The 23,514-nt window shown below is 60.2% G+C and overlaps 1 protein-coding gene across 4 annotated transcripts in view; it reads right to left on the bottom strand.

The window, feature by feature from the left end:
- The window catches only part of DDC (dopa decarboxylase), a 71,958-nt gene that overhangs the window by 37,542 nt on the left and 10,902 nt on the right, over positions 1-23,514 (bottom strand). For all 4 annotated transcript variants that reach the window (XM_066354160.1, XM_066354157.1, XM_066354158.1 and 1 more), the window contains exons 2-5: positions 13,909-14,136; positions 10,673-10,786; positions 7,504-7,623; positions 272-406 (exon numbers count right to left, since the gene is read on the bottom strand). In XM_066354160.1, the coding sequence (XP_066210257.1) occupies positions 272-406; positions 7,504-7,623; positions 10,673-10,786; positions 13,909-14,109 (570 nt within the window). In that variant the 5' untranslated portion in view covers positions 14,110-14,136. The remainder of the gene's footprint in view (positions 1-271; positions 407-7,503; positions 7,624-10,672; positions 10,787-13,908; positions 14,137-23,514) is intronic.

Consider the following 23,514-nt stretch of genomic DNA (forward strand, 5'->3'; position numbering starts at 1 on the left):
AGCGGCCCCCACGGTGGTTTTCCCCTGGGTGGACCAAGCGGCCCCCACGGTGGTTCTCCCCTGGGTGGACTAAGCGGCCCCCGGCCCCCACGGCTGCCTGCTCTCAGTACGGGTGTCTCAGCTCCACGACCCCCCCCCCCCCAGGGCGGCTCTCAGACCCGACCTGACACCACGTCCTCTTGTTTTGTTCGGATTTGACCTCAAGCAGACCACGCGAGACCCGGGAGGCTCGGTGGAGCTCGGGGGGTGAGGGAGAGGGAGACCCCGTTACCTGGTCTGAGGAGTAGGCCACCAGCTTCTCCATGATGGCGGCCTCGGTCAGCCCCGGGCGGGCGGCCTGCAGACGCCGTATCGCCTTGCTGCGGGCGGCCAGCAGGGCCATGAGTGTGGCCTCGCTCGCACTCCCCTGCGGCAAAGAGAAGGTGGACGCGACCTTCAGAGCACAGCACAGGAGCCGGATCTGAACTGTGAGAGACCGTTATCAAGGGCTTTGCTTTTCTTTCTTTCCTCTTTTTTTTTTTTTTTTTTTTTTTTTATGAAGTGAGAGGAGGAGAGGCAGAGAGACAGACTCCCCACATGCGCTCTGACCGGAATCCACCAGGCATGCCCACTAGGAGGCGATGCTCTGACCATCTGGAGTCACTGCTCCATTGCTTGGCAACCAAGCTATTTTAGCACCTGAGGCAGAGGTCACAGAGCCATCCTCAGCACCCAGGCCAACTTTGCTCCAGTGGAGCCTTGGCTGTGGGAGGGGAAGAGAGAGACAGAGAGGAAGGAGAGGGGGAGGGGTGGAGAAGCAGATGGGTGCTTCTCCTGTGTGCCCTGGCCGGGAATCGAACCCGGGACTTCCCCACGCTGGGTTGATGCTCTACCACTGCATCCACTGGCCAGGGCTCTCTCTATTTTTCTTAAAGATGAATCTGAAATCACAAAGTCCACTCTCCTTTACCCAGGGACGCTCTGGACCCCTGTGACTGTCGCTTTAGTTCTGGTTCTAATAAAGGAGGAGTCCGGCCCGGGTACCAGTGTCTAAGCCTGGCTGTGTGGACAGAGACTCTACATTTGCTTATAAACGGGGTATTTTTCCCTCAAGACTCAGAAATCGCCTTGCAGGTTGGCCCTGGATGCCCAACACTGGGGGCTGAACGGCATCCTCTCAAACTTCCCATGTTCAAGTCCTGACCCCCAGGACCTGAGACCGTGACTGTGGTCGGGCATCTGGACCTTCACCCAGATAGTTATGTTAAAAGGCGGTGCGTAGAGTGGGTCCTCATCCAATCTGGCCGCCGTCCCTGGAAAAGGGGAGGGGGCTGCAGAGGTGGACGCACACAGAGGTGACCGCGGGAGGACACTGGGAGAGGCCCGTGCGCTGCCGGCCAGGGAGAGCGGCCTCTGGCCTCTGCGGAGACCACGCCTGCCTCCACCCCGACCTCGGACGTCCAGCCTTCCGGACGGTGAGGCCACACCTCCCCGTTGCTGGAGCTGCCCGGTGTGCAGCCTTCCGTGACGGCCCCTTAGCGAGCGAGCGGACACAGCGAGCGGCCACAGCTCATTCTGGCCGAGTGGGGTGGGGGTGAGGAGGGGACGAGCTCCGCCCCTCCGAGGTCGGATTCAGTTCAGCGCCCACGGCCTTATTCTACGTAATTTGCCAGGTGACGCTGTTCTCAGGGTTTGTCATCTTCAGGTGAGAAACCGACGCGCAGAGAGGTGAACCGACTTGTCCCTGATCGGTCAGCGGCAGCAGCGTGGGGTGGGGCGCGGGGAGGGGGAGCCCGCGTGGGTCCCGTCCAGGCTGGCGGGGTGGGGGGGCCTCCCCACAGATGTGAGCCACTGGCCCCGCCCCCGCTGCTCGGGACCGCTGGACCTGACGTACCTCCCGGATGGCGCCTGGGGGCCGAACGGGAATCGCGGCAGGAAAAGAATTTAAAGACTTCACATTTTTGTTGAATTTTTGTTGACTCTGAGAAAGGGACGTGTAAGATGTTGGAGTTTTAGCGAGAAATAAAGAAAGAGGGGTGAGCCTCTCTGGTCCACGCCTTCTCCACCCCGCATGGAGGCCGAGTTCTTCTTTTTGTTTACTGATTTGATGCCTTCACTTCTCCTTTTACGTCAATGCGTTCCCTTTGGAAAGACGGGCGAGGCCGGAAGACAAGCGTGGACGCGTGGCGCTCACGCACGGACCCGCACGCGTGTTTGTGATCTTCCTAACTCCCTCCGCGGAAAGGGGCTCACAGTTTCCTCGGGTGGTGGTGTCACCGGCTGTAGGCACCCGCTCTGGACATGGCCAGAGATACCGGCCAGCCACGCGAAGTCAGCTGTGGCAGACGTCCCAGCTCTGGGGAGGGCACTGGGGTGCTTCTCGGGGGGCCGCTGTCCCCTCGGGCCCCACGTTCTGCACGGCCTAGACCTTCCTTCGTCCTCGCTGGAGGAAGGCTCGGCTCCCAGACGGAGTCCCTGTCACCCAGCCCTCAGATGGCCTGGCAGTCCCCCCTCATGGCTCCCACGGCCCCGCGATGTCCACGCCGCGCGGAACCACGCTCCGTGGAAGGGCTGTACGTAGACATTGCCAGTTTGTGAGGGCTTCTCTGGGCTCTGCCCACGTCCTGAGACCAGCCTCCCTTCCTTCAGCAACGGAAAGTGACTGTGAGAAAGCCCAGAGTCCCTGGGACGGTCAGCCGGGCACCAGCCGGGCACCAGCGCCTTGGCCCACGGCAGGGCAGTGCACGGCCAGACCCTTTGTCGGAAGCAGATTCTTGCCCAGGGCGTGGTGGGGATGGCCGCTCTGTGCTGAGAGGCCACAAGGACACCTTGGCCGTGTCGCGGCAGACAGAGGCAGCCCTGGCGAGCCCGGCCAGAGGCAGCAGGAAGGGCTGCCCAGCGCCGGCCGGGCTGTGAGGCGTGAGCGGAGATGGCCCTTGTGTCCAGGTGTCCAAGTGTCTCCCAGGCCCCGCCAGAGCTTCCCAGCGCAGTTGGGAGACCACAGGCAGCCCTGCCAGCCCAGCTCCAAGGATGGTTTGACGTCTGACTCAGACGGTGTCCCTGCTTCTCTCCGACGGTGTCCCTGTTTTTCTCCGGGGGACGGAGAAGCTGAGGCTCCGAGGGGGGCGCGTGGAATCCCGGGCTCAGAGCCGCCAGGATTCGCCCCAACCGCACGCGGGGGCTTCCGCCAGCTCTGGACGATGGGACGGACTTGAAGGGCAGGGTAACGGAAAGGTTTGCCCAGGGGAGACGCGAGCACAGCTCCGGACACCGGGACCCAAGCCAAAGTCGGGGGAGCTGGTGGACTGCTCCCAGGCCCAGCCCGCGTGGGCACCGACCTTGCCCCTCAGTGGCTCGTGTCCTTGGGCCTGTCTGGGCCCCAGTGTCCTCGTCTCCGGGAAAGATGGCCGATAATGCAATCAATCGCTCTAGACTAGGGGTCGGGAACCTTTTTGGCTGAGACAGACATGAACACCACATATTTTAAAATGTAATTCCGTGAGAGCCCTACGACGACCCGTGTACGTGACGCATTATCCAATAAAAATCTGGTGTTGTCCCGGAGGACAGCTGTGATTGGCTCCAGCCACCCGCAACCATGAACATGAGTGGTAGGAAGTGAATGGATTGTAATACATGAGAATGTTTTATATTTTTAACTTTTTTTTATTATTACTAAGGATTTGCCTGCGAGCCAGATGCAGCCATCAAAAGAGCCACGTCTGGCTCGCGAGCCGCAGGTCCCCGACCCCTGGTCTAGACGCTTGGAGGCTGGGCGGCCACAGCAGGAAGCCCGGGACCCCGGCTGACACGCGGCCTCGCTCGGCGCGGGTGTTCGGCGAGAGGGGCCCTTACGATCCTAGACCGTCTCCGACACAGCGAGTTTGTAAGATCTTGGAGCCTCACCAAAGTGCAGGGAGACACCTGGGGCTGCCGGGCAGAAGGGGACGTGAGATCCCGTCAGCTGTTCTGATCCAGGGACCCGGAAACACGGTGGGTTTTTGTTTCGTTTTGAGTTCTGGTGAAGCAAGGCTGTGGGTGTGCGCCCCGCGGGACACCGTGGTCATCTAGGGGGCTTGCTGTGCCTCAGCCTACCGGGCGTGCTCCGGAATATTATCCGTGAGTTCGAAAACTGTGACCCAACGTACAGCTCGGACATTCTTTCTATGAACTTGCAACACATCCCAGGAAATCAGGCCGCAATAATGTTCTCGAAGAACACTTAAGTCGTGGGAAACGCTCATAATAAAACAGCCAGTACAACACCCCGAAGTGCATCTGTGTACACGCACTGTATTGTCCTGACTTACACACACGCACACGCGTGCACACACACACGCACACACGTGTAGAGGTGCTGGACTAACTCTGGGAGGAAGGGGATCCCAGCAGGTGCCTGTGTTTCTCTCGTTTTCACAGCCCATGTCTGGTTTGCACGTGCAGAAAGGGGGGACATGCGACATTTTTAAAGGGAAACAGCAGGACCCAAACTGACCTAGAAGACAGGGAACTGGGGAATCGGGACACTGGAGCCGGGATGTCGAGAAAACCCCGGGGGTTCCCGCAGACTGAAGGGGAGGACACGGCAAGAGGAGGACAACGAAAGGCAGCTAGAACCCGGGACGCAGGGCCGGCCTGTGGGGAGGGGGCGCTCCTGGGAGCCGCACGGGGGCCCCACGGTCACGGAGACCCCGGAGCAGAAATGCCCGGGGGAGGAAGGCAGCTGTCCGGTCAGTGGGCTTCACCCAGTGCTGGGGACAGGGGCCCCAAAGGAGCACACGGACGGAAAGGGGACGTCTTGACCAGAGACGTGAGATCATCGGAAAAAGTCTGCAGTGAGCGTCCAGGCTGCCGTGAGGTGTGACATGTCCCCTGGGCCAGGAGTGTCCAGGCGGCCATGAGGTGTGACATGTCCCCTGGGCCAGGAGCGTCCAGGCAGCTGTGAGGTGTGACATGTCCCCTGGGCTGGGAGCGTCCAGGCGGCTGTGAGGTGTGACATGTCCCCTGGGCAGGGAGCGTCCAGGCTGCCACGAGGTGTGACATGTCCCCTGGGCCGGGAGCGTCCAGGCTGCGTGAGGTGTGACATGTCCCCTGGGCCGGGAGTGGGGTCCCCCAGAATCCACAGCCGCAGCTCTTCCTCAGCACAGGTCCCCTCTCTCGCTCTGCTGTGACGTCTGTCCACACCCTGACTCTGGTGGGGCGTCCCCTGGAGGACCAGAGCTGATGCACCAGGACCCCCGCTGGGGGAGGTGCAGCCAGAAGGGGTGGGGGGCGGCCCTGCTGTGTCCCCTCTGCTAAGGCGGTGGGCCGGGCTGCCGGACCTCTGCCCGGGAGACCTCTGCCCGGGAGACCTGTGCCCGGGAGACCTGTGCCCGGGAGACCTCTGCCTGGGAGACCTGTGCCCGGGAGACCTCTGCCCGGGAGACCTCTGCCCGGGAGACCTGTGCCCGGGGGGCCGAGACATGTCGCACTGGTGAGGAAGCCATGGCTGCCAGTCTGCTGACGCTTGAGCCTGGTTCACGGCACCTCAGAACCCGGGCTCACTTCGTAGTTATTTTTGTCACAAGGCCCCCCCTCCTCACTCAGACGCACTGATGAGGGATTGGGGAGTCCGTGAGGCAGGGAGCAGATGGACGGAATGGGCCTGAGCTGGTCCCGAGGACGTCCCACCAGTCGTGGCACACGGCTCATTCAGCAAAGCGGGCCCGGGGTTGGAGCACAGGTTGACCTGAGGAGCAGGTGGGAATGCTTATTCCCAGGCCCCCGCCATCTGTCCAAGCCCAGCTCGCTCACACACTCCACGGGGTCAGCAGCATGAGGGCCTCTGCGTGTCCCCCTCACGTGGAGAAAGGGATCTCGCTGATGAGATTAGGTTAAGAGTCTTGCCACAGGGATGATCTTGGCTTATCGGGATGGACCCAATCCCATCAGAAAGGCCCTCGGCCCGTGGAGCACCATCTGCGGGCGGGGGGGGGGGGAACGCGAGGGAAAGAAGGGGTCCGCCAAGCAGACCGCGGCCGGCGTTGGCTCTGAGGATGCAGCAAAGGCGAGGGAGGGGGGAGCACGGCCTAAGATGGGGGGGAATCTTCTAGAAACTAGAGACGTCAAGAGAAGATGCCCCAGGGTGCCACGCTGGTGCTCAGCCCAGGGAGCCCCATGCCGACGGAGCGGACAGACCCCGTCTGCCTGAGCAGCCCCCCCACACCAGCCAGGGAGGCGCCCCTGTTCTCACAGGTCCTGGTGGGCAAGAAGGTTGTCGGCGGCCTCAACTAGTTCTCAGACCCTTGGCAAAAACAGTATCTGAAAAAGAGACACCCCTTTGGCCCCCGAGTGAACGGAGCGTTAGCACGGTCCTCAGGGTGGTGGTGACGTGGGGGGCGGGGCGGGGCTCAGTAGAGCGTCCACCTTCCCTGCGGCAAATGCAGGAGCAGAGAGTGCAAGCCTTTTTAGAGGCCTCGCCCGGCTGACCCCGGTGCGGCCAGCATTCCCCCGCCCGTGACTGTCCTGCAGACCTGGCTTGTCCCCTGACCGTCCCCGTCTGTGGTTCATGTCGAATGAGGAGACGGAATGAAGTCAGTGCAGAGGAGAGGCTGCGTCTTCGGGGGAGCGACTGGTCCCCGCAGACGCAGAGCTCCGGGAAACCTTCGCAGCACGTGCCCACGGGCCCCTGCGGCCCTGAGGGCAGCCTGTGGGGTGGCAGAGACCGTGGCTTGGCGGTCAGACGGGTGTGGCTCTGAGACTTTGCAGCTAGGAACCGATGGACAGGTCACCTCCCTGCTCTGTGCCGCGGCGTCCTGCCTGTGAAATTCGGGCATTGACATGGCCCCGAACTCGTAGAACTGTTGGGCAAATTAAACGAGAACTCCGGGGAAGGGCTCAAGCGCGGTGGCCGGCCGCGGGACCCAGCACACGTGTCGGTCGTCACTGTTTTATTTTTTTGTGTTTTTCTGAAGTGAGAAGCGGGGAGGCAGACAGACTCTCGCATGCGCCCGACCAGGATCCACCTGGCATGCCCACCTGGGGGCGATGCTCTGTCCATCTGGGACCACTGCTCCATTGTTCAGCAACCGAGCTATTTTAGTGCCTGAGGTGAGGCCACAGAGCCATCCTCAGCGCCCGGGCCAACTTTGCTCCAATGGAGCCTTGGCTGCGGGAGGGGAAGAGAGAGACAGAGAGGAAGGAGGGGGGGAGGGGTGGAGAAGCAGATGGGCGCTTCTCCTGTGTGCCCTGGCTGGGAATCGAACCCGGGACTTCCACACGCTGGACTGATTCTGTACCATTGAGCCAACCGGCCAGGGCCAGTCGTCACTGTTTTTATCCCTAGGCACCTGCTAAGCGAAGGACACCATTGGGTCTCCCGTGACCTGGGCCCGAGGGAGCCAGGGGGACGGGGCGGTTCTAACAGCTCAGCTGTGCTCCCCTCAGGAGAGACGAGAGTGAGGACTCACTGGCCCCCCAGCCCGTTCCCCTCCACGGTGGTCCCTGGCGGACCCCGCGCTCCGGGAGCCGGACACCCCCACTCACCTGGATGACGCCGCCCCCCGCGCCGCCGGTCCCGGTCAGAAACGCCGGCGGCAGCTGCAGCATCCTGCCCAGCCAGTCCAGCATCACCGTCTCCAGCTCCGTGCACGCTGGGCTCGCCGCCTGCCGGGAAGACGGGAGTGAGTCCCGGCCGGCCACCACGCGCTGCCTGTCCGCTGTGACCCGGGGCGCACACGGGGCAACGCTGCCTGTCCGCTGTGACCCGGGGCGCACGCGGGGCAACGCTGCCTGTCCGCTGTGACCCGGGGCGCACGCGGGGCAACGCTGCCTGTCCGCTGTGACCCGGGGCGCACACGGGGCAACGCTTCCTGTCCGCTGTGACCCGGGGCGCACACGGGGCAACGCCCTCACCGCTGGGGCGCGGGTTCTGATCAGCGTAGCAGAAGGTTTCAGACCCTGTCAGAAGCCCCCCACCCCGGGCGTGCTCCAGGGAGGGTGTGCCTCCTCCTGTCCTGGAGTTCCAGGGAGAAGCAGGGACCGAGGCCAGCCCAGGGACGGGGCTAGCCGCAGGCCCCTGCCCCCGCAGCCCACGGTGGGGCTGTGCCGGGCTGTGCCGGGCTGGGAGCCGGGCCCACGAGAGCCCTATCTCTGCGTCCCTAGGAGCGGAGGAGCCCTCACCCCCGCCCAGACCCCAGATCTGTCACAGGAAGCCGCATGCTCGCTGTGTGCCAGGGTTTGCACGTGCACGCTGGTGACCCCGACCTCTTCTCCGGCAGACGTGGGTCCCTGCAGGTGTCACCCCCTCCCCGTACCCTCCTCTGCCTCGATTCTCTGGGGGCCGGATCCCCCAGAACTTTGAGACCAGCAGCAGCAGCGGGGTGCGACCTCCCACTGAACCCAGGCTAGAATCATCCAGCCCCCAGACACGACACAGAGGCTGGACGCGTGTCACACGGGGGTCTGTGACCAGGACTCGTGGCCAATGGCCGGGCGAGGACCCTGCTGCGGACACTGCCCCCTGCGCCTGCTTGGTTGGCTGTCCACTTCCACACAGAAGGATCTAGAAAGGCTCCCTGGAGGACCCCCCGCCGTCCCGTCCTCACAGAGAGAGGGAGGGGACAGAGTCAGAGGCTTGGTCCCGGGGCCCGAATCCTCTGGGAACCTCGGGCGGGCCTCTGTGCTGTGGACCCTCCCACCCTGGGGCTCTGAGCGCCCCCGTCTCTGCACCCAGGGGCAGATCGTCCTTGGCTGTCCCCGAGAGGGGACATGGACCGGGCCTTCCCCTCCATGCGGGTCTCCCTGTGGTGCTCAGGCCCTGGCTCGCGTAAGCCCTGGCTCGTGACGTCGTGACGCAGGCTGGTCACAACAGGCGGAACTCTCCTGTGTGTGAGCCCCGCCCGAGGGTCCCCCCCCCCCCACGCCAGCTCAGCCCCACGCTGCTGGGAACCCAGGTCTCAGCGGCTCAGCAGCCTGGACGGGCGCGGCGGCCTCCCAGGCCCCGGAGAGGTCAGACTGCCCTCAGACTGCCCACTCGCAGCAGCAGGAGGCAGAAGCCCAGTCGCCCTGAAGGGACAGGGCGCCCAGGTCAGCAGAGCTGAGTGACCGCTGCTGCCCTGTCTAAGGACCCAGCCGTCCCTGCTGCAGAAGGGGTGGGTCAGCGGGGGCAGTGGGCGTCGTCCAGGCCGCGGTGGCCGGTGGCAGTGCCCAGGCTGCTGTCTCAGCAGAGGGAGGCCTCGGGTGCTGGACGGAGCAGGTCAGAGAGCCCGCCGGGCAGGGCGCTGGGGCACCTTCCAGGCCTTCCTGCCGGGGTGGGGTTGCTGACGCCCCTGGCTGCACCCCCACACGGAGGTGGGGGCAGGTGTGGGGTCTGCTGGGCACCGTGCGTTCACAAACGCACGCCTCAGGCCCTGACTCAGCGTGAGTCCATCCACACCAGCAGTCCACTCGGCCCCAAGTCACCGCCGGGTGGACACTGTGGACCCACACAGCCACGGGCAGACCCTGGCCTTGGAGTCCCTGTGGGGCAGGCAGCTCTGCGTCCACACTCTGCATTTGGGAAGCAGGGACCTTCCCCACAGGGCCGTGCGGGCAGCAGAGGGTCAGGAGGAAGGACCTTCCCCACAGGGCTGTGCGGGCAGCAGAGGGTCAGGAGGAAGGACCTTCCCCACAGGGCTGTGCGGGCAGCAGAGGGTCAGGAGGGAGGACCTTCCCCACAGGGCCGTGCGGGCAGCAGAGGAAGGACCTTCCCCACAGGGCTGTGCGGGCAGCAGAGGGTCAGGAGGGAGGACCTTCCCCACAGGGCCGTGCGGGCAGCAGAGGAAGGACCTTCCCCACAGGGCCGTGCGGGCAGCAGAGGAAGGACCTTCCCCACAGGGCCGTGCGGGCAGCAGAGGGAGGACCTTCCCCACAGGGCCGTGCGGGCAGCAGAGGGTCAGGAGGGAGGACCTTCCCCACAGGGCCGTGCGGGCAGCAGAGGAAGGACCTTCCCCACAGGGCTGTGCGGGCAGCAGAGGGTCAGGAGGAAGGACCTTCCCCACAGGGCCGTGCGGGCAGCAGAGGGTCAGGAGGAAGGACCTTCCCCACAGGGCCGTGCGGGCAGCAGAGGGTCAGGAGGAAGGACCTTCCCCACAGGGCTGTGCGGGCAGCAGAGGGTCAGGAGGAAGGACCTTCCCCACAGGGCCGTGCGGGCAGCAGAGGAAGGACCTTCCCCACAGGGCCGTGCGGGCAGCAGAAGGTCAGGAGGAAGGACCGATCTCACCACACTGAGTAGGGGTCTTTCTAGCATTTTTGCCCCCCAGTGAGGTGGGCCTAGGCTGGTCAGTGGACGCTGGAGCCCAGCCCTCCTGATGGGGGACCCTCCCCCTGGGCCAGCAGTCCTGGCCGGGAGCAGATGGACAGAACACAGCCGTGTCGTTGCTCAGACAGCGGGTCCCCTGCACGGAGCCCCTCCGGACTGCTTGGTGGGAATGCAGAGCCCCGGGCAGCCCTGGCGAGCGGGCAGAGCAGCCTCCCCTGCAGCTGGCGGCGACTCCCAGACGGGGCTCTCCTCCTCTCTCTATCCCGGCGACGGACTTCCCCACCAGGCCCCCTCTTCTCCAGGGCTGGCTCCCCTACCCTGTCCCATCCCCAATGGACGCAGCCCCCTGCTCTCCCTCTGATGGCGAGACACCCCCCCGGCCCCACCCCGGTGGCCACCGCACGCGTCACTCACCCAGGAGAAGCCGATGCAGCCGATGGCCCCGCACAGCATGTCGGCCAGCATGGCCGGGTACGAGCTGGCCGTGGGGAAGTAGGCGAAGAAGCGGGGGCTGTGCCAGTGCGTCACCTGTGGGGGGGGCAGTCAGTGGTCAGCCAGGGGTGGTCAGCCGGGGTCAGCCGGGGGCGGTCAGCCGGGGTCAGCCGGGGGCGGTCAGCCGGGGGCGGTCAGCCAGGGGTGGTCAGCCGGGGTCAGCCGGGGGCGGTCAGCCGGGGTCAGCCGGGGGCGGTCAGCTGGGGGCGGTCAGCCGGGGGTGGTGGTCAGCCGGGGGCGGTCAGCCGGGGGCGGTCAGCCGGGGGTGGTGGTCAGCCGGGGGCGGTCAGCTGGGGGCGGTCAGCTGGGGGGGGTGGTCAGCCGGGGGCGAGCGGAGCCCCCACGGCCAGCCGGCCGCAGGAGCCAGCGCCCCTGGTGTGCACCACAGGGACATGGCTCGCTGCGATAGTGCCCGCCAGGGGCTGCCCCGTCGGTCAAGCCTGTATCAGAACGAGTTCCTAAAAGGCCTGGTTTCGGAGGTGTCTTCGGCTGGTCTTCCTGCCCACCCCTCCCCACTCTCCTGTTCAGTCCCTTCTCCGGGCCCTTCACCCCTCTGTCCCCAGCCACCACCCAGAGGAGAGGGAGGACGCAGGGACACCCTGTCCCGGGCTGGGCTGGGGACACGGGGAGTCCTCGGGGTGACAGCGGGGGAGGGGGACAATCTCTCCAAGTTTGGGAAGGGGGTGGGTGGGGGAGGAACAGCGGGGGTCTGTGGCCCAGTCTCTGCTTCTTTAAACTGTTCTTGTCTCGTGTGAGATACCCATCACCTGAGGACAGAGTAGAGCCCTGAGGACCCCGTGTGGCTTTGGGGAGGGGGCAGGGCTGGCTGCTCAGTCTCCCCTCCACTCAGGGCTCTAGCTCCTGAGGGTCCGGGAGCCGGGACCCAGCAGCCTAACCCCGGGACCCCTCCCCGGCCCGGCGCACGTCAGACATATGGCTGCTGGGGGCGCCCCACTGGGGTCAGGCAGCCAGCTGAACCTGTCAGAGCAGCCGCAGCCCCTCAGGGATGCCCGCACCCCGCGCCCAGCCTTTCTCGGGCCCCCGAGGCTGTGCGGGTGTTTGGCCAATGCTGGTCACTCTCACTCGGGGTCACAATGCAAACATTTCTTCCTCCGTGACTCTAGTGATGAACTGCCCATTGTCTGGGGCGGGGCCCCGAGAGACCGCAGGACGTGAAGGCGGCCACCTGGGTGCTCTCCCAGAATTGGGAGCGTCCGGCAGGACTCCCATGATCGTGGGGGCTGAAGACGTGCCCACTGTGACGTGTCCACCCCACCTGGGCAGGACGGGGGCAGGGAAGCAGAGACAGGGGCTGCCGGAGTCTCAGGTGGCGGCCGGGACGGCACAGGCCCGGCTGGGGGACAGTGCCGGCGGGGGGAGGCGGTCTGGAGCGAGGGATGCTGGCACAGCCAAGGCCGGGGGGGGGTCTGGAGCAAGGGACGCTCGCACAGCCGGGGCCGGGGGGGGGGTTCTGGAGCGAGGGATGATGGCACAGCCAAGGCCGGGGGGGGTCTGGAGCAAGGGACGCTGGCACAGCCAAGGCCGGGGGGGGGGGGTCTGGAGCGAGGGACGCTCGCACAGCCGGGGCCGGGGGGGGGGTTTCCGGAGCGAGGGACACTCGCACAGCCGGGGCAGGGGGGGTCTGGAGCGAGGGACGCTCGCACAGCCGGGGCCGGGGGGGGGGGGTTCTGGAGCGAGGGACACTCGCACAGCCGGGGCAGGGGGGGTCTGGAGCGAGGGATGCTGGCACAGCCGGGGCCGGGGGGGGGTTCTGGAGCGAGGGACGCTCGCACAGCCGGGGCTGGGGGGGGGGTTCTGGAGCGAGGGACGCTCGCACAGCCGGGGCAGGGAGGGTCCGGACAGGAGCAGGCGGGGCGGGGGAGAGCTCTTGAGGAAGAGCCGGGCCGGGGGGGGGGGGGGGCAGGACCCACTATATGTTCAGGGGCCTGAAAATATTTTCATCTCTTTTTAAAATCAGAGGAAAAGAGTGAACTTTCAGGTTAAAGAAACAAGCTGACTCCATGACGTCCACATACTGCCCTTTACGCCAACGCGCTCACCAAGCACAACCTTCCATAGTCCCGGGGGGGGGGGCACGGCAGGGAGGAGTGACCCGGCCTCCCTCCCCTACGGGCACTGGCCGCTGCTCGCTGCACCGTGACCCCGGCTCCTGGCCTCAGAGCCCCGAGAGGGACGTGCTCGCTACCTGAGCTGCCCGGGTGGTCGGGCAGCCAGTGGTATTGCACGTGGCAGCCGGAGCCTGACATTTACCGGTGCGACCCCCCCTGAAGGGCTGGGGGGGGTGTGTATTTGCAGGAACCCTGTGCTGGGCTCGAGGCACAAATGTCAGACGCACCCCGGGGAGGAGGACGGGGCCCCGAGCATCAGAGCAGCAAGGTCCCAGGGCTGGGTCCCACCCCCGGGCACTGGGCTCAGGGCCTCTCAGTCTAGCCTGGCAGTGCTGGGGGAGTGGGGGGTGAGAATGCTCCTGCCACACGGCCACCCGAGGTGGCTCCCCGGGCAGGGACAACGTATTGCAGGAGCCCAAAGCCACCATGTGTTCCCTTTGACCCAGGGCAGCCAGCCTCCCTCTGAAACACTCTCAGGGTGACAACCCGCCCTGGGTCCTGCCCGCACCTGTCCCAGGCCCCACCCCGTGCCCTGCACGAGCTGTGACCCTGACAGAATCAGTCCATGTCACTCACTCTCAAATCAAATCGACAAAACACCCCTTCTGCACATGGGGTTTACCCTCTGCTGAACAGAAGGTGGTAAGAGTAGACGTTATTTTGAGCAACAGATTTACTCAGAACCAGCCACCAGGGGCTCCTGACCTCCAATCGTCGTGCCCACTGGTTCACAGCAGCGTCTCAGGCAGGGGCTGCACCCGGGGGTGTGGGGGGAGTCACTCACTGTCTTTGGACCCCACAGATCTAGGTTGCAGTCCTGCCTTCTGCACTGACTGGCTGTGTGACCTTAGACCAATCACCTAACCTCTCTGGGCCTCACCTGCCTCAGCTGTAAAAAGAAATGAGAAGGGGTTTCTGTCCAGCGGGCTGGCTGCGAGGCTCAGGTGAAACAACAGGCGTGAACTGCCGAGAACCCAGGAGGTGACGGCTCGACACCAGCTCCCCTGACTCTGAGCCGGACGCACTCACCCCCGGCATGATTATCTTCTCCACGTCACTCATGATGTCCTCGTAGGTGTCCGGCTCCCAGGGGGCGCAGCTGGGGAGCAGGGGGCGCAGGTAGCCCGGCTCCACGTCGGGGTACACCTGGCGTCCCTCGATGCCCTCCATGTAGTCAGCTATGTAATCCACCATCTCCCGCCCTCTCCTCCTGAATTCGTTTGCGTCCATGGTGACGGGGCGTCCTTAGAGGAGAAACTGCGGGGAGACAGGAAAGAAACGGATTGGCCGACACGAAATCCCTCCGCGGGAGGGGGGGCGTGTCCAAGCAAGCCCGATGTCCAGGGACGCCTGGACAGTGCCCCGAATGCCCCGGGGACCACCGGGTTCCACGTCAGCAACCTTTTCCTTCCACGTCTGCACGGCGGGCAGAGGACCCCAGGTCTGGAAACGGTGGCAAAACGCTTGGACCCCTCGCCTGGTAGTCGGCCGGTCATCTAGGGACTGTGCCTCATCTAGCTCTGTCCTTGTCCCATCGTTTGGTCATCATGGCCCATCCCAGCGTAATGACAACCATTGGCCCCTTCGTAGCTGTGGGCCAGAGACACGTGAGTCTCGTCCTCAGAGCCTCTCTCCTCGCCGGAGAAACTGGAGTAAGAAAGCTGATCGCCCAGGAAGGTCGGAAGGCACAATGGCCCACAGCAGGAGCCCTTGGCCGGAGCCTGGCCCTTCTGAAGGAGCTGCTTCTCCAGGTGCCAGAGAGTACGACACAAACTATTATCACTTTCAGTAAAAAGTGTTTCTAGAAATTCGTAAGTTATTTAAAAAAATAAAACAGCATTTAAAATAATTTTTTTTCTTTTTATTCAGTGAGAAGAGGGGATGCAGAGACATTCTCCCACAGGCACTTGGACCAGGGTCCACCCAGCATGCCCACTAGGGGGTGATGCTCTGCCCATCTGGGGCATTGCTCTGTTGCTCAGCAACCGAGCTCTTCATAGCACCTGAGGCAGAGGCCATGGAGCCATCCTTAGCACCTGGGGCCAACTCACTCCAATTGAGCCATGGCTGCAGAAGGGAAGAAAGAGAGAGAGAGGGAGAGGGGGAAGGGTGGAGAAGCAGATGAGTGCTTCTCCCGTGTGCCCTGACCAGTGATCGAACCCGGGACATCCACACACCGGACTGACGCTCTACCAACAACCCAACTGGCCAGAGCCAACAACAGCATTTCAAGATTGGTTTGTAACATGCCATGACCAACTCATAGAAAAGAAAATTCTGTCCCCCCCTCCTCATCCATCCCTCCTCCCCCTCAAAAATAAGGGAATTCGATGTTGAGGCTTTTTGGAAATGTACTGCTACCTCTGTCTTAAAAACAAAACAGAACTCTTAGACGTTAGAAATGATCTTATTTCTGAGAGGGGCAAAAAGCCATAGATAAGATTTTTGTTTAGAAAATAATATTAAAAGTAGCATAGGCTCCAGAATGATATTTGTATACTGAAAGCAATGAAAGAAGAAGAAGAAGGAAGAAGAAAGAAGGAAGGAGGAAGGAGGGAGGAGGGAGGAGGAGGAGGGAGGAGGAAGGAGGAGGAGGAGGAGGAAGGAGGAGGAGGAGGAGGGAGGAGGAGGAGGAGGGAGGAGGAGGAGGGAGGAGGAGAAGGAAGAAGAAGGAGGAGAAGGAAGAAGAAGGAGGAGAAGGAAGAAGAAGGAGGAGAAGGAAGAAGAAGGAGGAGGAGGAGAAGGAGGAGGAGGAGGAGGAGAAGGAGGAGGAGGAGAAGGAGGAGGAGGAGGAGGAGGAGGAGGAGGAGGAGGAGAAGGAGGAGGAGGAGAAGGAGGAGGAGGAGGAGGAGGAGGAGGAGAAGGAGAAGGAAGAAGAAGGAGGAAGAAGGAGGAAGAAAGAAGAGGAAGAAGAAAGAAGAAGAAGAAAGAAGAAAGAAGAAGAAAGAAGAAGAAAAGAAGAAGAAGAAGAAGAAGAAAGAAGAAGAAGAAGAAAGAAGAAGAAGAAAGAAGAAAGAAGAAGAAAGAAGAAAGAAGGAGGAAGAAAGAAGAAAGAAGGAGGAAGAAAGAAGAAAGAAAGGAGGAAGAAAGAAGAAAGAAGGAGGAAGAAGGAGGAGGAGGAAGGAGGAGGAGGAAGGAGGAGGAGGAGGAGGAAGGAGGAGGAGGAAGGAGGAGGAGGAAGGAGGAGGAGGAAGAAGAAAGAAGAAAGAAGAAAGAAGAAAGAAGAAGAAGAAGAAGAAAGAAGAAGAGGATCCAAAGAGAGCTATTTGAAGTAATCTACCTCTCCAAACAAGTACTAAGTATCCAGTGACTGCAAGGGTGCTCGCTGCCGGGGACAAATAAGCAACATACTTCCGCTGTTCTCAAGGATAGATACAATGTGACAAGTTTGTTAGAAAGTTTCTTCACCAGCTCCAGACCCACAGAGGAAGGAGGGACCATTAGGGTTCAAGTCGGCTCCCTTCCGGTGGATTCATCATCACCAGATAGAAACATACCCCCATCTACAACCTGCTTTTCAAAAGTAACACTTTCTTTCCTGTCTCCTGAGTGACACCTGGGCCACGCTGGTTCCCTGCGGTTGTTGGGGTCTGTGAACGCCCTGTGAACGCCCAGTTAGCAACCGCAGCTCCCCGGGAAACTCAGGGTCAGGTCCCCACCAGTCTAGGCTGACATGTTTGTCAACAAACCCGCACTCAACCTTTTCAGTGTATTTCCTCTTAACCCCACGTGATTCAACAGGTCTTGATGCGTCCGTTCTGAACTCACGGCCGCCGGCACGATGACACCTGGCTGCCCAGAGCTCATCTACACAGGCGTGCTCCGCGTCGGGCACCTCCCGGCCCTCTGGACCCTGGACAGCGTACGCGCCGTCCTTTGCCGGCTGTGTGAAACAGTGGCACCGCCGAGAACACCACTGGAATGTGAAGAGGGAGTCCCCCAGGCTGAGCGCTGGTTGGAAGAACAGAGCGTGGAGCCCCACCTCGTCCGACTGAGCTCAGCTGGGAACCCGCGCTCGGACTTCCCATCCCGCTGGACACGCGCCCGTCCGCGAGTGACCACACAAGCCCCTCCAGGGCTGACTTCGGGATCACGCGGAGGGTTTTTGGCAAGTAGGCGAATGTGCACTCAGGGCATCCCTGGACGCGAAGCGTCCGCTGCGTTTTCAAAACGGGAAAGTGTAACAATAACACCAAGAAAAATATGCACCTAGCCCACACACGTGGCCTTCCAGAATGTGTGTGTGTGTGTTTCTATTAGTAAGAGACAATTGTGTGTTAAACAAGGGGTGCATTTCTGAATTCCTGCCATCGTTCCAAGCTTCATCAACCCAAGATTGGTTTTCCCGTGGGGGTGATGCTCTATCCACTGTGAAAAAGAACAGTGTCGCCGACAACCCAAATATCCTAGTCTCAGCATTGTTTCCTATACTGCCTGTGCATTGACCTTATTATTATTATTATTATTATTATTATTATTGAAAAGTAATATGAGGCTAAAGGTGTTAAAGAGAAACCATTCTTGTGCATCACAGCAAGACAGACTTGATTCAAGACCGCCGCAGAGATTCCAAGATGGCAGTGGGGCAGGAGGGCGCGTCCACGGCCGCCTCCCGGAACCGCACGGGGTGGTTGTAACTCATTTACAGAACAATCATCCTGAAACAAAAAAACCAACTCAGGACTCAGTGGAGAGGAGTCCGTCACTAGGGACTCCCAGAGACAGCCAGGTCAGGACGGGCAGGAAGGGCGGAGATTCGGAAAGGGCCGCCCCGCTCCCTGGAGCGAGTGGACGCCGAGGGTGCGCAGGGCGTCTCCGCTGCGGGGACGTTTTCCCCCCGAGAGGGCAGGGTCCTCAGCACCAGACAGAGCGCCCCAGCCTGGAGCCCCGGAGCCTAGCAGAGGTGCCCACCTAGCGTTTGGCAAGGTTTCTGTTTGCGAGAGGAAGACAGCAGAGAGACGGGGCTCTCTCTCTCTCAGGGCCCCTCGCATAATATCTCGTTCACAGCCACTTACCCTGGGCTGCGGCGGACGCAGGGCTGAGAGGACCAGAGTCGCGTGAGGAGAGCGTGAACCTGGGTGTCTGGGGGAGAGAGGCGGTGGGGGGTGGCCTCGGGAACCCCTGTGCTGAGTCACTCTCCAACACTGGTGGCTGTCTTTCTTGGGTGGAGCAGTCTCCTGGGGGAGAGCCAGTGCCCCACCCTTGGGAATCTCTCCTGCCCCATCCCATGGAGACGGGGCCCTCCTGAGAAGGAAGGACCTTGGCCAAGGAGCAGGGGGTGTGTCAGTGACTCAGTCGCCTGGCACTGAGAATGGAGCTTCTCCCCCCCCCCCCCCGACTTTCCTGAGAATATGACTGGCACGTCCACCTCACGGGACACTCGGTAGTAACGGTCCAGACTGTGGACAGACCACACCTTTGGGTGTCAGAGGCCATACCCGCCGGACTCCTAGTGGCCACACCCTTCTGTGAAAAAAAAAAAATTCAGGACAGAGGGACACCTGGGGTGCTGGGGTGGGAGCCACACCCACCACCTTTCCCTAATCCTTGAAGTGCTGCAGGCTCTAGATTCTATCAGAGGTTTGGTTTTTTTTTCTGGGGCCCAGCCCATCAAGCAGATGGAGGCAGCAGGAAGCGTGCCTCAGAGAACCTTGGGCCTTTTGCTGACGTGCCCTCAGGCCTGGGGGTGGTCAAAGCCAGCCCAGGTGTGCACCTAAAACCAAGAAGCAGCAGCCACATACTCTGGTTTGCTTAGAGCTCCAAAAGGGTGGCTGAGGGCCCGTTCCGGGCAGTGTCTTACGCTGGTCTGCACCAGGTTCCCTCCTAAGAGGCCCAGGACCGACACAGCCAGTGGCCAGCTGCAGACAGCCTCGGAGCAGGACCAGCTAGCCTCTCCAGTGGAACGTCCCAGGGGAAAGCGTGTCAGGCACCAGCCGCTGCGGAGGCGACTTCCGCTTCTGGTGGTCCACACCCTGCACAGCAGCTCGCGTGCCTTGGATGAGGTGGAGCCTCGGAGTCGGCCGGCCCCCCGAGTCCTGGGTATCCTGCCCGCTGGGCTGAGTTCCACACGGGGCGGGGGGGAGGCTTGGAGCACAGACATTCAAGGTGTGAGTACCTTGGAGCCTATTGTTGGGACGAGTTGAGGGGCTTAGCCACTTTCTGGGGAGGAAACTGTCAGCCCTGGGGGGAGGGGGGAGGGGGGAGGGACACGCTCTAAATCTTCCTGAGACCGGGGGCTCCTCAGCTGGGAGAACTTCTGCGGAGGGGCTGTCGGCCTTCCCAGCCTGAGCCTGTGCTCTCACCTCGCTGGAGAGAAAGAGAACTGGAGTTTCCAGCAGTGGCTGAGGGATGGGGCTCTGGAGTCGGGGCCCCTTTCCCTGTACTGAGCTCCTGACCATGAGACCCCCAGAAGAAGAGGTCCAATTAGCATCGTACCCCCAATCTCAGCGGCCCTAAGTCACCACGCATGCAGTCTGTGGAGGCGTCGGTGGGGCAAAGCCAGCCTTTGCCCACGGTGCAGCCTTTCTAGAGAAGACTCCGTGGGAAAGACTGGGCAGCTGAAACAGGAGGCCGAGCAGCTGAAAAGTGGAGGCACATCTTACAGAGCTGGGGGCTTTTACGGAGCGGCTGTCCGCCCTCAGCCCGGGGGAGACGGTCCTTACACACAGGTGGGCCCTCCCACACACACCCAGGCACAGGAAATGCAGACGCAAACAGCGAACAGGCAGTGTCTGGAGCTACCCTATAGTGGGTTACAAACAAAGTCTGACATCAGCCTGCACCAGAACCCTGCCCAAGAGGACCCAGAAGGGACACAACCAGTCATGGGTGGCAGAGCGCACCAACGTGAGACTCAGCTAGCCACATACGCTGCGCGCCCAAAGGAGGAGTCCGGCAGGCACCAGACCCTGCTGAGAATAACCACCACTACAGCAGCGGTCCCCAACCCCCGGGCCATAGACCGGTACCGGTCCATGGGCTATTTGGTACCGATCCGCAGAGAAAGAATAAATAACTTACATTATTTCCGTTTTATTTATATTTAAGTCTGAACGATGTTTTATTTGTAAAAAAAAATGACCAGATTCCCTCTGTTACATCCGTCTAAGACTCACTTTTGACGCTTGTCTCGGTCACGTGATACATTTATCCATCCCATCCTAAAGGCTGGTCCGTGAAAATATTTTCTGACATTAAACCAGTCTGTGGCACAAAAAATGTTGGGGACCACTGTTCTACAGGACAGAGACACCGCACAGCATCTAATACCCGTGGTCAAGGCTGACCCCGAGAGCCAGCCAGCTGAAGGGACTACTCCACCCACAAGAGGGTCCACTGCATTCACGACTCGCACGCAACAGGAGGGTAAACATAACCCTCAGGGAAACATTCCCAGGACGAGGAGCTCAGGTGGCCGGGATGTTAGTACCACCGAGCCCACCTTCCTCACAAAGACGTCCCGGCAAGTTTGGGAGTTAGGCAGAGTTAGCTAATTCACAGACAAAATGCAAAGATGGAAAAAAATAAAATAAATGATATATATATTATATATATGACCCAAATGAATCAACATGAGAAATCCCCAGGAAAAAAAAAAAAGAATTGAATGAAATGGAAGTAATCAAATTACAAACTACCAGACACAGAGTTTAAAGTACTGGTGATTATTAGGAGGATGCTCAGGGATCTTGGAGCAAAAAGCCATGATCAGAGCGAGAACTCAGCATTTAAAAGCACCTTGAAACCAGAAGAAGGAACCAGTCAGAAATGGCCAGCACAACGTCTGAGATGAGGAGTCCCCAGAGAGCAGGAGTCCCCAGCAGGCTGCGTGGAGCGGAGGATCCAGCCAGCGGTTTCGAGGACCAGGGTAAACTTGGAGTGGGACGATTGAAACCGTGTCAACCCCATACATTAAAACTAAAAATAAAAAAATAAAAAAAGAAAGAAAAGTTAAAAGACCGCTGCAGAAGCAGGGTGGAAGATGCCGAGGTTCCGGAAGGTTTCAGGTTCTCTGACACCCATGTCATGCTTTGGGTACAGTTTTCATCTGCAGAATGCAGATGACAACCATGAGGATATAAGACAGGATTCTGAACTACAGCCTCGGTGAATGAAAAACACCAGTCTGAGAAAAACCGCAGCATGTGTGTGTCTGACGTCCTCTGGTGTGTCTGCATCTCATCAAGCCCAGCGGCCCAGGACGGTCCTGCCTCTCGTCCTTGAATCCCCAGAGCGTCGCGGTGCAAAGCCAGGGGGCCCGACCTGGGGCCGCCGGCTTCCAGCCTGGGACCTCCTGGGTCTACAGGCTCCACGATGAACTTTTCACTTAGAAAGAACGACTTCAAATTCTGCACCTGGAGTGAAATTGTCTTTCTTTTTACTTATTTTTTTTTTAACCTCCAATTCAAATTTGACACGATTCAAATTCAACCGACACTCGATCCAACGGCAGGGGCCCCCCCACCGGTCAGCTTGGCTTTTCCGCTCAGCCACTGCTGGGTACGTTTCCCTGTGTGGACGAAGACTCTCCTCTCACGGGGTTTCTCGGGCGGGCCCGATATTTCACAACCCGAATGTGCCGTGTGCAAACTACGAACCTCCAGTGAGGATCGATTTGGTTCACCCGCATGATGAAGGGGAAGAGCTGGTGGAACCCAACGGCCAGAACTTCAGGATTGAGAGGCATAAGGGCTCAGACGTGGGTCTTAAGCTAGTGGTGCGGCACGGCCCCCAGCCGGGAGGACCTGGCTCCTACCGTAAACTTCGACTACAAATAAGCCATGGGAACGGCGCTCCCTCCAACAGCTGGATGAGTTCATGGGAACAGGCTGGGACGGAAGCACAGAAATAATAATGTGATGTAATAGTACACGTTATAGATATACTCTGTAATAACAACAATACTGTCGTGACTCCGTGATTAGCTTTTCCAAAAAACACTGAGGCGGGCAGCTTCACACCGGCATGTCTGAACACGCCTTGCTTTGCACCCAACATCTGTAAAAGGAAGAGCATTGGTCTCGTGGCTTTTTCAGAACAAAGTTTTAGAGAGACGCATACTTTTAGCCGTTTAACATTAGACGGCCAAATTTCTCCTCAACACTTCTTTTTTTTTTTTTTTAAGCAGATCCTCACCCACAAGGAGGGAAAGAGACTCCTTCGACCGCCAGGTAACCAGCAACGCTTCACCACGGGGACCCCTGGTCCCATTGTACTTCGATTGGTGAGTTCAACAGTTCGCCCGCACTCTTGGGTCCCACTGGGGGGGGGGGGGATGTTCGTCCTTCACAAATGGCTGGTTCACTGAATTCTTCCCCTCCTCACTATGCTGTGCTGATTTTATCTCTGCAGCTCCGGTACACTACGTCCATGCTCTGTCGGTGATATGCGTCGCAGACATTTTCTTCATTACTGTTTGACCTAATTCTGCTTATTATTTTCTTCTGATCTCGAAGCACTTCAATCTTGACGTCATCGAGTCGCACGACCTTTTCCCCCACGACGGGTACCTGGTGAGTGATGACTCAGAATGCCGCTAGCTCTGGCTAGCTTCTCAGTTGGTTAGAATGTCGTCCGTCCCCCATACGCCAACGAAGCCATGTTGTGGGTTTGATCTCTGATCGGGGCACATACAAGAGTCAACCAATAAGTGCATAGATAAGTGGAACGACAAATCTGTGTTTCTCTCTCTCTCTCTCTCTTTCTCTCACTCTATCCTCCTTCCTCTCTCTCTTTCTAAAATCAATAAATTTTCACCTGACCAGGCAGTGGCGCAGTGGATAGAGCATCGGACTGAGATGCAGAAGACCAAGGTTCGAGACCCCGAGGTCGCCAGCTTGAGTGCGGGCTCATCTGGTTTGAGCAAAAGCCCACCAGCTTGAACCCAAGGTCACTGGCTCCAGCAAGGGGTTACTCGGTCTGCTGAAGGCCCACGGTCAAGGCACGTATGAGAAAGCAATCAATGAACAACTAGGTGTTGCAACGCGCAATGAAAAACTAATGATTGATGCTTCTCATCTCTCTCCATTCCTGTCTGTCTGTCCCTGTCTATCCCTCTCTCTGATTCACTCTGTCTCTGTAAAAAATAAATAAATAAAATTTAAAAAGAAAATAAAGTTTAAAAAAAATAAAAAATAAATTTTCAAAATGCCTTTAAATATTCGAGCGACCTCTGTTTGCTTGACCGAGGGCAGCACACGCCATGCGCAGGTGAGAGTCAGAGTGGGGGGCTGCGTGCCGTTCAGGAAGGTGCTGGCCGGGGTTCTTGGACCATCAGCTGACACAGCAACCGAGAAAAAGCAGACAGACACACCCAACTTGCTCCCCAAAGAACCATCCCCGAGGCGCAAGATAAGGCCCGGTTATTACTTTAGAATCACAGAGACCTTCCTAGGAGGCTCTTAGTGTAAACCAGAGACAGCCTCGTGTTCATTCTGTATCTGTTTGATATTTCATTTCCCCGAGCTGGGCAAATATTGGCTGGAAGATGGAGGCGGTGATAAAGGCCACGGCTGAAGCTTTTCCCGGCCCTCGCAACGGCGCCTGTTGACATAATCTCCGGCCAGCGCCAGCCAGCAGCTGCGCTCCCCGGCGTTTTACGGTTTTACGAGCAGCCCGCCCTCGGTGTGTGGGGTG

The sequence above is a fragment of the Saccopteryx leptura genome, chromosome 12 (assembly GCF_036850995.1).
Source record: "Saccopteryx leptura isolate mSacLep1 chromosome 12, mSacLep1_pri_phased_curated, whole genome shotgun sequence".
Classification (NCBI taxonomy): Eukaryota; Metazoa; Chordata; class Mammalia; order Chiroptera; family Emballonuridae; genus Saccopteryx; species Saccopteryx leptura.